Source organism: Panthera pardus, unplaced genomic scaffold (genome assembly GCF_024362965.1).
Source record: "Panthera pardus isolate Hobbes unplaced genomic scaffold, ASM2436296v1 HiC_scaffold_17, whole genome shotgun sequence".
NCBI classification, from domain to species: Eukaryota; Metazoa; Chordata; class Mammalia; order Carnivora; family Felidae; genus Panthera; species Panthera pardus.
The window spans coordinates 57,072,773-57,085,901 of record NW_026526732.1 but is presented as its reverse complement, the minus strand read 5'-3'; the positions used below and the strand labels follow the sequence as shown (position 1 = coordinate 57,085,901).

Here is a 13,129-nt window from a genome sequence, read left to right as displayed (position 1 = left end):
AGAAACACTTGTGCTGCACTTTGCATTACTATCACCTTCAATATCATTTTCTAAAAGTATTTTAAAATTCTCAGATAAAATTCTTAGCACTTACTGCTGTAAGGCCTTCATTATTACAAATGTTGACATCAGCACTGTATTCTAATAATTTACTCATGCATTTCTTCTGCCTGAAAAGAAAAAAAGACACAGATAACTGGTACAAGAAAAATAAGCAAATGACTATTATTTTATTGAAATACTGACTACACTCAACATTAGTTGGTGGCAAATATTAATCTGTATCTTTTTAAATAAACACTATAACATATGAAATAAAATGAAAAATTGTTTCTATAATTCAAGATAATAGGATAAAGAAAAGGTACAATGAGGTTTTCGTGTCATTAAGACAAATTTATCATTCAAAATGCTAAGGAAAACGGGACACCTGGGTGGCTCAGTTGGTTAAGCGACCAACTTCGGCTCAGGTCATGATCTCGCAGTTTCTAAGTTCGAGCCCGCGTCAGGCTCTGTGCTGACAGCTCAGAGCCTGGAGCCTACTTCAGATTCTGTGTCTCCCCCTCTCTCTACCCATCCCCTAGTCATGCTCTGTGTCTATCTCTCAATAATAAATAAATGTTAAAGTAAATCAATATATATTTTTTTTAATGCTAAGAAATTTCTACTGTTGACTGAACATTTGGAATAGTAACCTTCCTCAGAAATATAAGACAATGGGGGGTGGGGCACCTGGGTGCCTCAGCTGATTAAGCGCCTGACTTCGGCCTAGGTCATGATCTCACCATTCCCAAGTTCGAGCCCTGCATCAGGCTCTGTGCTGACAGCTCAGAGCCTGGAGCCTGTTTCAGATTCTGTGTCTCCTTCTCTCTCTGCCCCTCCCTCACTCATGCTCTGTCTCCCCCTGTCTTGCTCTCTCTCAAAAATAAACATTAAAAAAAATTTTTTTAAAGAAACATAAGACGGGGCGCCTGGGTGCCTCAGTCAGTTGAGCGTTGGGACTTTGGCTCAGGTCATGATCTTGCAGTTCATGAGTTCGAGCCCCACGTCCGGCTCTATGCTGATGGCTCAGACCCTGGAGCCTGCTTCAGACTCTGTGTCTCCCACTCTCTCTGCCCCTCCCCCACTCTCTCTCTCTCACTCTCTCTCTCTCAAAAATAAAGTTTTAAAAAAATTAAATAAATATAAGACAATGGAAGTCAATGTTCTAGTATCCTACATTCCTGATTATAAGATATTTAAAAGTTAATACTTAGATGAGTTATAAGAACGTAACTATAAAATTAATGAAGTGCATATCTATGCATCCCCCTACCTATTTCATTTCTTTTTTTTTGTTATTTTTACTGTGGAAAAATACACAGAACCTAAAATTTGTCATCTTAACCATTTTCAAGTTACAGTTCAAGGGTATGAAGTACATTCATATTACTGTGCAACCATCACCACCATTCAAGCACAGAACTTTTTTCATCTTGCAAAACTGAAACTCTATACCCATTAAACAGTAACTTTCCATTTCCTCTCCCCCTAGCCTCTGGCAACCACTATTCTACTTTATGTCTCTACAATTTATCTAAGTACCTCATAAAACTCGAATCAGACAGTGTTTGTCCTTTTGTGATTGGCTTATTTCACTTAGCATAATGCCCTGAAGGTTCATCCATGTTGTAGCATAAGTCAGAATTTCCTTCCTTAAGGCTGAATGATATTCCATTGTACATATCTGCCACATTTTGCTCATCTATTCATCCATCAATGGATACTTCAATTGCTTTCATTTTAGCTAATGCTGCTATGAACATGGGTGTACAAATACTTCTTCAAGACCCTCCTTTGAATTTTATTGGATATATACTGAGAAGTGGGAGAAGTGGGATTTTTGGATCACATGGTAATTCTATTTTTTTTTTTTTTTTGACCACCCGCCAAATTGTTTTCAGGCCATCTATACCATTTTTTTTTAATGTTTATTTATTTTGAGAGAGAGAAAGAGAGAGAAGGGGCAGAGAGACAGCACAGAGAGAATCCCAAGGAGGCTCTGCACTGTCAGCACAGAGCCCCACATGGGGCTCAATCTCACAAACCATGAGATCATGACCTGAGCCAAAACCAAGAGTCAGATGCTCAACTGAGCCACCCAGGTGCTCCAAAGTTCTTTTTTTTTTTTTTTCATTTTTTTTTCATTTTTTTGAAGTTTACTTATTTATTTTGAGAGACAAAGAGCAAGCAGGGAGGAGCAGAGAGAGAGGGAGAAAAAAGAATCCCAAGCAGGTTCTGCACTGTCAGTGCAGAGCCTGATGCAGGGCTTAAACTCATGAACCATGAGATCATGACCTGAGCTGATACCAAGAGTCAGACGCTTAACTGACTGAGCCACACAGGTGCCCCTACATTTGTACCATTTTACAATCCAACCAACAATGCATAAGGGTTCCTTTTCTCCACATCCTTGTTCACACTTGTTATTTTCTGCTTTTTTTTTTTTTGATAGCCATACTAATGAGTTTGAGTTGGCATCTCACTGTAGTTCTGATTTGCATTTCCCTAATAATTAGTGATATTGAGCATCTTTTAATGTTCTTATTAGCCATTTGTAGATCTTCTATGTAGAAATATCTGTTTAAGTCTTCTGTCCTCTTACGAACTGCCTATCGATTTCATTTTGCTCACAATGTTTACTCTTAGCCTGATCCATTCCCAGTGACTATTCAATCTCCATTTCCACTTCACTAAAGAATGAAAATTCATGCTTTAGAAACCAAAAGTGATGCACACACAATATATTTATAATACACATTTTATACCCACACATACACACACACACACACACACACACACACACACACACACACACACACACACATATATATGCGCTTGACAATGCTCAGCACTAAATTAAGGAAATAAGATATAATCCATAGAATGAAGAAGTTTATGATCTGGTTAAATGAACAATTATACATATAAAAAATATGTAACAGTGTACACATAATAGCATATTATGTACTATACGTCATATGTAATATAATATATGCATAGTATTAACATGAGTATACTACATATATAATGCTGTGTATGATATATACAAAGTATATAATATATAGAGTATGTATGTGTATATGTTATTATTTACTCAATGAGATCATAAATTTCTTCATGACTTAGACTGTATATTTCTTAAATAAACTCAATAAAAAGCACAGCTAGGTGCTCTCAATGAACCTCAATAAAACTTGATTAATTAATTATTCAATCTTATTTATAAGTTAACAGCTAAGCTTTTTATTAACTGAATAAATATTTTTTAACAGAGAACAAATTACTTTTCTTGCTTTGGTTTCTGTATCTGAAATGAAGTTAAATGTCATTTAAAATCAGCATTATAATCAAAGAAAAGAAAGTTCTGAGTAAACTTATAAGTTCAAACATTTACAAAGTTCCTTTACCTAACACATTGTTATGAAACTCTTAGGAAATAAATCCTCCATAATCCTAAGACAACAGACCAGATAGTCTTATTAAAATGAATACATTGTTGGTGCGCCTGGGTGGCTCAGTCAGTGAAGCGTCCGACTTTGGCTCAGGTCATGATCTCATGGTTCCCAAGTTCAATCCCCACATCGGGCTCTGTGCTGAGAGCTTAGAGCCTGGAGCCTGTTTTGGATTCTTTATCTCCCTCTCTCTCTCTGTCCCTCCCCCACTCACACTCTGTGTCTCTCTCTCAAAAATAAACATTAAAAAAATGTTTTTATGAATACATTGTTTAAAATGTGTGTGTGTGTGTGTCTGCGTGTCTGACTGTCTATACCCATATTGCTGGATTTCTAAAACATCTTCAAGCTGTCTTGGACCACTGGCCTATTGACAAAATAAACACTTCCATGGGAATGAGCCAGGGAAACAGTCCCAAGGAGGTGTTGGGGGAGGGGGGGGGGTTGATGAAGAAAAACAGCAATCCATAATGCTCCCCCTCAAAAATGAATTGCAAAAGAGTAATATGAGAGAAATTACATTTTCTCACTTAACAATCATTATTGCTACTTTCCAGAATCTCAGTAAGTCAAAACAACCCACTAAATGAGCACCAATTTTGCCAAGAATTAGAGCTAAAATATTAATTAACACACAGGCTCTGCCCTTTATGAGCTCACAACCTAGTCCAAAAGAATAAAGAAAAAAAATCGTATTTCAAATCTGAGCAACATGCAACCTAAGAATTCCCAACAATTTTGAAGTCTTCTCTTTTAATAATCTCATATAATCATGAGCAACCCTGGATCCTCCTGTACAGGAAGCAACTATTTTCCAGCCCCAATATTGCAATAATTATAGGAAGCTTATGGTAACCCAAATGACACAAAGACCAATCATCCAAGTGGTCTGTGGTAGCTTAATGGGTCTTCTAATAGAAAGGAGGGCAATTCAGTACTAATGTACCCAGCACCACCGGTTACAGAGAGGACTGCTAAAGCAGGCCAAGAGAATTATACTACTCATCTGACGATAACTGAGGGAACAAAACAAAAAACGAAACCCCAAAAACAGATGTATGAGCAAAAGGCAAAGACTTCTGCTTCAGTCTAGACAAATCTGAACTTGAAGAAATTGTAATAAAAAGTTATTTTTGAAAACAGCAGCAGCTACAGGAAGTAACATGCATTCAAGTCACTCAGCAAACATTTACGGAGCAAGTCTAAAATGTACAAGGTACCCAGTAATAAAAAAGAAAGTAGTTAAGTATTAAGTATCAAAATTAATCTTCACAGAAATAGAAAGGCATCCAAATCAGATGTTATGTTAGGGTTACAAACTCTTCTTATTCCTTCTCTCCTCACGGATTTGCCACGTGAATCAAGTAATTTCTGTTGTATTTCTTCGTCTTTTAAACTTAAAGCTCTCCAACTTAAATGTTTCCACACATCCCCCCAGCAAAAAAGATAAATATGTGAGGTGTTAATGATGGATGTGTTAACTAACTAAATGAAAGGAATCCTTTCACAATGCATAGATCTACCAAATCATCATGACGTACACTTTAAATATCTTACAATTTTGTTAGTTATACCTCAACAAAGCTAGGGGAAAAAAAAAGTAACGGTCTCCTAAATGACTTAGGTCTCTGACTACAATGGCAGTAGACATTTTATCCCCAGTGTGTAATGATGTGTCCTCTCACTTACAGTTGTTGAGATAGAGTACTGAGATATTTTTTATTTGTAATTTTTTTTTTTTTTTTTTTTTTTTGAGAGAGAGAGAGAGAGAGAGAGAGAAAGAGAGCAGGGGAGGGGCAAAGAGGGAAAAAGAGAGAGAATCCCAAACAGGCTCTGCTCTGTCAGAATAGAGTCCTAGGCAGGATTTGATCTCACAAACTGCAATATCATGACCTGAATCGAAATCAAGAGTCAATGGACATTTAACCGACTGAGCCACGTAGGTACCCCTTAATGTGTAATTTTTTTAAAGAGCTTTGTTACTATCCCACCAACACCTGGGATAATGTATCCAGATCTGACATCAATTCAGCAAGGAATGAATTCAACAAGATCTATGACCTTGAGTGTGACACCCTACAAACATATCTAATGTGGCTAATTATTATAAAAACAGCTCTTTGATCAGCACACTGTTACCTACCAGAACAGTGGACAACTAGTTCACATGCTAAATCAGGAACTGGAACAGAACAGTCAGTGTCAAAGGACCATGCCTTCCCCTGGTCCAACCTAGACGTCACTATGATTTTTGTATTTTTGGTTCCACTTTAATCCTTTATATGCAAAAATTTAGTCTCAGAATGATGCAGTGTACAATTTTAGCCCATATCTATCTCAGTTAGGCAGCTACCTCAACTACCTAGAATCCCAGATCAAAAGAGGAAACAAAAATATTTTCAAGAGTAATCAAAGAGACACATGGGAATAAACTTTATAGCGTTTGAAACATGTTTATAAATGTAAATTCCTCAAGTCCTGAGTCAAAACTACTTTTTTTCATTTTAAACATAATTTCAGCCATTTGATATGGTTTTGCAGTCCAAGAGAATTTTAAGAAGTAAAAAACAGTGGTAGAGGCAGACACAAAGATGTGACATCTGAAATTTGCAACAACAAAAAAAGGAAAATTAAAACCATAAAAAGTATAGTAAGGTTTAAAATAGCACATAATAACATAAAGATGTTCATAATGATGACCAAAGTTATCCAAAAAAGGCAAAAATATATTTACATTTTGGAAATACTAGTTTTATAATGGGAATAAATTTATTTAATAAAAAATTCAAAAGGAAGACTAGTAAACACATTATTTATTCAGAAAGCTTTTTGTCATAATTAAAAGAAAACACAACTTTTGGCACTGAAATGAGTTAGCTAGCCTCACTTAGAAAGCTGACTATAGGACAGCCCATTCTCAAAAAATTATAAATAAGCTAGGTACAATATATTTACTCTATCTTTAATTTCATTAATAAAACTAACTAAACAAGTAATTTGGAAAATAAGGTATGAAATTAGACACGGGAAAAAATTATCAGGAAAAGGGACACCAAAACAAAGAGGTGACAACTCTGCTTTTCAGAAAATAAAATGTCATTATAATACAAGTAAAAATGAACCTCAACAAGAATATTTTCAAGAAAAAATATTAGTAAACAATGTAATGAATTATTAAATACGATAGTTCTTTAAAAATTGAATATAAGACCCACAACCCACTTTCCAAGGCAAATAATGGTCAAAAAACAAAATCATCAAGAGTGCCTTGAATACTGTTAGACATAACTGATAATGCAACTTAAGCTCCTCAAGGAAACAAAATATTTACCCATTTCGAGCTGCCAAATGAAGGGGCGTACAGCCTGAAATATCTTGATAGTTAGGATTCGCTCCTTTCTTTAAGAGCAGAACCAAGCATTCCACCGATCCACAACTAAAACAGTATTAAAAACAGTTCAGATACATTCAATGAATAGCCACAGTTGACACAACTTAATTAAAAAACAAAAAGCTCTAGTAAACACATTATTTTTGAGGTCCATTAACTTAAAATTTGATTTAACTTCCGTCACAAATAGTAAATATCCTCTACTTTCAAGATGGTACATTCTACTATGAAAGCTACGAAGATATTCAAATAAATCAAAATAAAGTATTAATACACACAAAAAAACCACATAGTACTTCCAGAAGCCAAATTTATAATGAAAAATTAATTTTAACACATTTACCTAACTCTTGAAAGGAAGTTAGATGTCAACTAATTGAGTGATTGATTACATACTTGAAGACTGTGGATAAAAATCATTCTCATACCTAAGTAAAAAATATAAAGCCAATGGCTCTGTGAGCAGTTTAACATATAAAATTTCATACTGGTAGGATAAGAAAAAGATTACAGTGAATATAACCTTTTTTTTTCCTTTTCAAATTTTTATTTAAATTCTAGTTAACAGTGCAATATGGTTTCAGGAATAGAACTCATTGATTCATCACTTACATATAACACCCAGTGCTCATCATAACAGAAGTGTCCTCCTTAATACCCATCACCCATCTAGCTCTTCTCCCACTGATCTCCATGTCCCACAGTTTGTTCTCCATCATTAAGACTCTTATGATCTGTTTCCCTCTCTCTCTTTTTTCCCCTTCCATATGTTCATCTGTTTTGTTTCTTAAATTCCACTTATGAGTGAAATCATGTGGTACTTGTCTGTCTCTGACTGACTTATCTGGCTTAGCATAATACACTCTAGCTCCAGCCACGTTGCTGCAAATGGCAAGATTTCGTTATTTTTGATGACTGAGTAATATTCCATTGTATATATATAACACACCTTCTTCATCCATTCAAGAGTCGATGGACATTTGGGCTCTCTTCATAGTTTGGCTATTGTTGATAGTGCTGCTATAAATAAGTGTATGTACCCTCTTAAATACATCCAGGAAAGGCAACCTACTGATCTGATCTAAAACAAGCTAAGACAGTAGATGTGAGACTTGAGTCTGATCTCAAGGTTATCTAGAGAAAGAATACAAACATAGCATACTATGCTCTACACAGAATAAAGAACCATTCAGTAGTCTATTCTCATCTTTCCCCAAAACTACTGTAGAATAACAATGATCCAAAGCTTACTGATCATTACTCTAGATCAGACTTTAATCCACAATATCTTTTTCTTACTTTGCTGCAATGTGAAGCAAGCTTCTTTTCACACGTCCAAATGCATAATTGACATCAAACCTCGAATTTGATAGTAGCTCAGAAACAGACCTACACCAAAAGAAAATTAGTAAGAGTCAATATGTTAAAAAATGTGCTTTTGAAAACATAGTAACTCAAGTTAATAGCTCTTCAGTTACTCTTAACAATTATCCAAAAAGTTCTGTCCCACAACAACCAAGAAACAAAGCACTATTCTCTAAGCATAGCATGGTAGCCAGCAACATTTCATCCAGAAACCAACTGCACTGACCTATAAACTGGTGTTGAAGGTTTCTTCATCTGCTGATCTATATCATCTGCTCTGAAGAAACCTAAGTTGGCTTCAGTTCTCCCTAGATTCTTAAGAAAGACTCTTGGGCTGGCTAATCCCCTTGCAAAAAGTATGGCTTATCTGTATTAATCATAGCCAAATAAGAAAAATCAGATTAAAATGTTTTAGTTGCATAAGACAGGAAGTTTAAAGCAAAAAATTATTTACATTGTAAACTACTGCAAAATAGTTCCCTTGTCACTTTCTTATTACACCAAACTATCCAATGGCTAACCACAGCAGAAATGTCTGCTACAAGTGTAAACATCTCAACATCTAGTCAGATAACTGTGTCTCATATGCACCAAATAAAAAGAACATCAAAGTAGAACATTAGGGAAGTAAGTTGCCCATCAGCCCTAACCTTTTGCTATAAAGATCAGTAGTGACTTCTAACTGAACCCATCACAGTGTTTTTCTGTCAGTGACCAACCAAATACCTGACTTAATAGCTGACAATTCATTCAGAAAATCTCTTACCATAGAATTTTACAGGTGATACGGATCTTGGAAAATTTTGGTTTTTATTTCACAGACAGTAAATTATAACAGAGGTTAAACAACATGCCCCAGGACAACATCTATGTCCAAACTGTGTGTGTATGTTTGTGTGCGTGCATGTAAGTGTACACAACATTTAGGTAAATTTATATACTTCCCTTACTCATTTAAACAAAAAGTATACATTTGAAATAGGCATGGAGTGCCTGGGTGGCTCAGTCAGTTGAGCGTCCGACTTCAGCTCAGGTCATGATCTCGTGGTTCTTGAGTTCGAGCCCCACATCAGGCTCTGTGCTGATAGCTCAGAGTCTGGAGCCTGCTTTGGATTCTGTGTCTCCCTCTCTCTCTGCCCCTCCCCTGCTTGTGCTCTCTCTCTCTCTCTCTCTTAAAAATAAATAAATGTTAAAAAAAAAAATTTAAATAGGCACTCACCTGTGTTGATCAGCCATAACCATTGGCATTAATGTATAAACAGCAGTTTCATTATCTGAGTAAGAAACAAAAACAAAACAAAAAACAGAATTAATTTATCTATTTTCTTCCAAAGATACTTAAGACTACTTTAGAGTTTTTCTAATTCCATATAAAAAGTAACAAGAGGTGGAAGAAGGTTAAAGATAGTACAGAGGGGTGCCTGGGTGGCTCAGTTGGTTGAAGTTGAGCATCTGACTCCTGGTTTCAGCTCAGGTAGTGATCTCACAGTTCATGAGTTCCAGCCCAGAGGTGGGCTCTGTGCTGACATCACGGAGACTGCCTGGGATTCTCTCTCCCTCTCTCTCTGCTCCTCCCTGGCTCTCTCACTTTCTTTCAAAATAAATAAATAAACTTAAATTTTAAAAAGTGCACAATACCAGAGGTATTGCAAAACTTGCAGCAATGCAGAACTTTTTATCATAATGTTCAGTCCCTTTAAATCATCACCAAAGTGCTTATTAGCTTCTGGATGTGATGGGGAAAATGAGATACATATTAGTTTCTGTAGCTTTACAAAAGAAATTTCTTTTACTTCCAAAGATGTGTTTATCAACTTCATGTTTTATCAAACTTACATGTAGTTTGGGGAAATTTTAAGTATATATGGGCATTATAGATATATATGCTAAAATAATTTTAAAACATTAAATATACATAGTACTTGCTTCTTGCCAACATTAAAACAAAAGAAATTATTTTAGAAGCTTTTATGAAACTATATTTTACGAAATCGAATTTTTTTTATTAAAAAATTTTTTTTTAATGTTTATTTATTTTTGAGACAGAGACAGACCTTGAGCAGGGGAGGGGCAGAGAGAGAGGGAGACACAGAATCTGAAGCAGGCTCCAGGCTCTGAGCTGTCAGCACAGAGCCCAACACGGGGCTCAAACTCACAGACAGTAAGATCATGACCTGAGCCGAAGTCAGATGCCCAACCGACTGAGCCACCCAGACGCCCCTATTTTATGAAATTTAAGTCTTAATTTTCCCTATTACTTTACACTATTCACATTTTCATTTATATCTTGTATAGAGTAAGTTCACAGAAGTGTGATCCAAAAGAAAAGGTTAAATGTCAATAATATCTATGATAGATTATACTTACATAAATTTCAGCTGTGTTTGGATTTATTTTTACGTATCACTAGTGGTCGTTTCTCAATTCAATGCATTTATGTTTTTTTATGAGTTATTTACAGAGAAGTAACTCTGACAATGACCATTTAGCCCTTAAAACATTAATGCTGATACTAAATTAATGAGTTAAGTTTCAGGAAGAAAAGGGTATTTGCAGAGTATCAAAGTATCTTCCCAAAATATTGACTAATTACAAAGGAAAATAGTAAATTTACAGTGGAGAACCCAGCTGATAATCACCTTGATCAACTGATAAAGGGTAACATCACCAGATAGAACACATATCAATATCATGTAGTATCATGTAGCGTCTGATATATAATCCACGTTTTTTTATAAAAAGCACATCATGAAAAAAAATCAGACAAACCCATATTAAGGGGAATTCCACATAACATCCAAGCAGTCTTCTTAAAAAGTCTCAAGGCCCAGGGTGCCTGGGTGGCTCAGGAAGTTAAACGTCTGATTCTTGATTTTGGCTCAGGTCATGATCTCACAGTTCATGGGATCCAGCCCCTTGTTGGGCTCTGCGCTTACAGCACTGAGCCTTCTTGGGATTCTGTCTCTCCCTCTCTCCCTGTCCCTCCATCACACACATGGATGTGCACGTATGCACGCACTCTGTCTCTCTCTCCCTCTCTCAAAATAAATAAATAAGCATTAAAAAATGTCTCAAGGCCATTAAATTCAAGAGAAGCTTGAAGAACTATTACAGTTTGGAAAAGCTAAGGAAACATGGACAACTAAATGCAATATGGTATCACCAACTGGATGCTAAAATAGAAAAAGGACTGGGGCGCCTGGGTGGCACAGTCGGTTGAGCGTCCGACTTCGGCCAGGTCACAATCTCGCGGTCCGTGAGTTCGAGCCCCGCGTCAGGCTCTGGTTCGAGCCCCGCGTCAGGCTCTGGGCTGATGGCTCGGAGCCTGGAGCCTGTTTCCGATTCTGTGTCTCCCTCTCTCTCTGCCCCTCCCCCGTTCGTGCTCTGTCTCTCTCTGTCCCAAAAATAAATTAAAAAAAAAAAAGTTGAAAAAAAGAAAAAGGACATTGTTGAGAACGCTTGTCAATTTCTAATAAAGTCTGTAACATAGTTAACAGCATTACACCAATGTTAATTCATTAGTTTTGACAACAGTACTATGGCTGTACAAGATATGAACATTATGGGACACTGACTGAAGGGTGCATGGAAATTCTGTACTATTTATGCATTTTTTCTCTAAGTCTAAAATTACTTAGAAATAAGAAGGTGTAAAAAAAAAGGGGGGGGGGACTGTTATCATTAAAAGAGTCTTAAGAGATGATCAGCCAAATGTAATATGTGGGCTTTGGATACTGATCCAAACAAACCAACTATAAGAGAATGTTTCTGAGAGAAGAAAACTCAATATGGACTGGGTATTTGATGATAACAGAAATTGTCAACTGTGTTGGCTCTAACAATAATATTGTGATTATGTTTGAAAAAAGCAGTTTACATATTTAGAAATATATACTGAAGAAATATATAACTGAGAAGGAAAAAAGTTATCACCATTTCTTCACATCTTTGCTCATTATTTCACTATTTGTAAGTATATCCATGAAAAGCAATTTAGTTCTCGTCAGGACTATTCACAAATTCAGCATGCAGATGCAACATTTTCACTACAAAAGAATAATAATAACAAAAAATCCTAATCGTAACAGCCCACATGTTTTAAACCATAATCTTTTGGGTTTTTAAATTTTTTTTTTAATATTTTTTAATTGTTTTTAATGTTTACTCATTTTTGAGAGAGAGCGAGCGAGCCAGTTGGGGAGGGGCAGAAAGAGAGGGAGACACAGAGTCTGAACCAGGCTCCAGGCTGATCAGCACAGAGCCCAACGCAGAACTCTAAGTCACAGACTGTAAGATCATGACCTGAGCCAAAGTCAAGTAACTGACTAAGCCACCCAGGCACCCCTTAATGTTTATTATTTTTGAGAGAAACAGAGTGCAAGCGGGGGAGGGACAGAGAGGGAGACACAGAATCCAAAGCAGGCTCCAGGATCCCAGCTGTCAGCACAGAGCCCAACACAGGGCTCGACCTCACAAACCCTGAGATCAGGACCTGAGTCAAAGTCGAAACTCAACCAACTGAGCCACCCAGGAGGAGCCCCTAAAACATAATCTTAAAGGCACTGTTCTAAACACTTTATATACATCATCTCTTTTAACCTCACAACCATCTTATGAAGGAAGTTCTATTATTACCCCCATTTTGCAAATGAGAAAACTGAGCACTACATTAAGTAACAAGCTGGGTGATGGGGTCAGTAAGGGGCTCAGTTCAAACTCAAAGCTGGCTGAGTCCACAGCCCTTACAGTAAAAACCTTACAGTGCACCCAGTATACTACATACAGTAAACAAAAGGCCTACATACTTATTCTTTTACGCACAATACACTCTAATTTATTCTCTTCTATTTCAATTTTTTTGTTAATGCTGACTGCAATA

The 13,129-nt window shown here is 36.4% G+C and overlaps 1 protein-coding gene across 5 annotated transcripts in view; it reads right to left on the bottom strand.

Annotated features, from left to right (window-relative positions):
• HACE1 (HECT domain and ankyrin repeat containing E3 ubiquitin protein ligase 1) overlaps nt 1-13,129 on the bottom strand; it is a 120,777-nt gene that overhangs the window by 103,276 nt on the left and 4,372 nt on the right. For all 5 annotated transcript variants that reach the window (XR_002078225.2, XM_019442974.2, XM_019442975.2 and 2 more), the window contains exons 2-5: nt 9,470-9,524; nt 8,185-8,274; nt 6,826-6,930; nt 95-170 (exon numbers count right to left, since the gene is read on the bottom strand). Coding sequence is in view for 4 of the 5 variants with exons in the window: in XM_019442974.2 (XP_019298519.1) it covers nt 95-170; nt 6,826-6,930; nt 8,185-8,274; nt 9,470-9,524 (326 nt within the window). In the remaining variant the exon portion in view is untranslated. The remainder of the gene's footprint in view (nt 1-94; nt 171-6,825; nt 6,931-8,184; nt 8,275-9,469; nt 9,525-13,129) is intronic.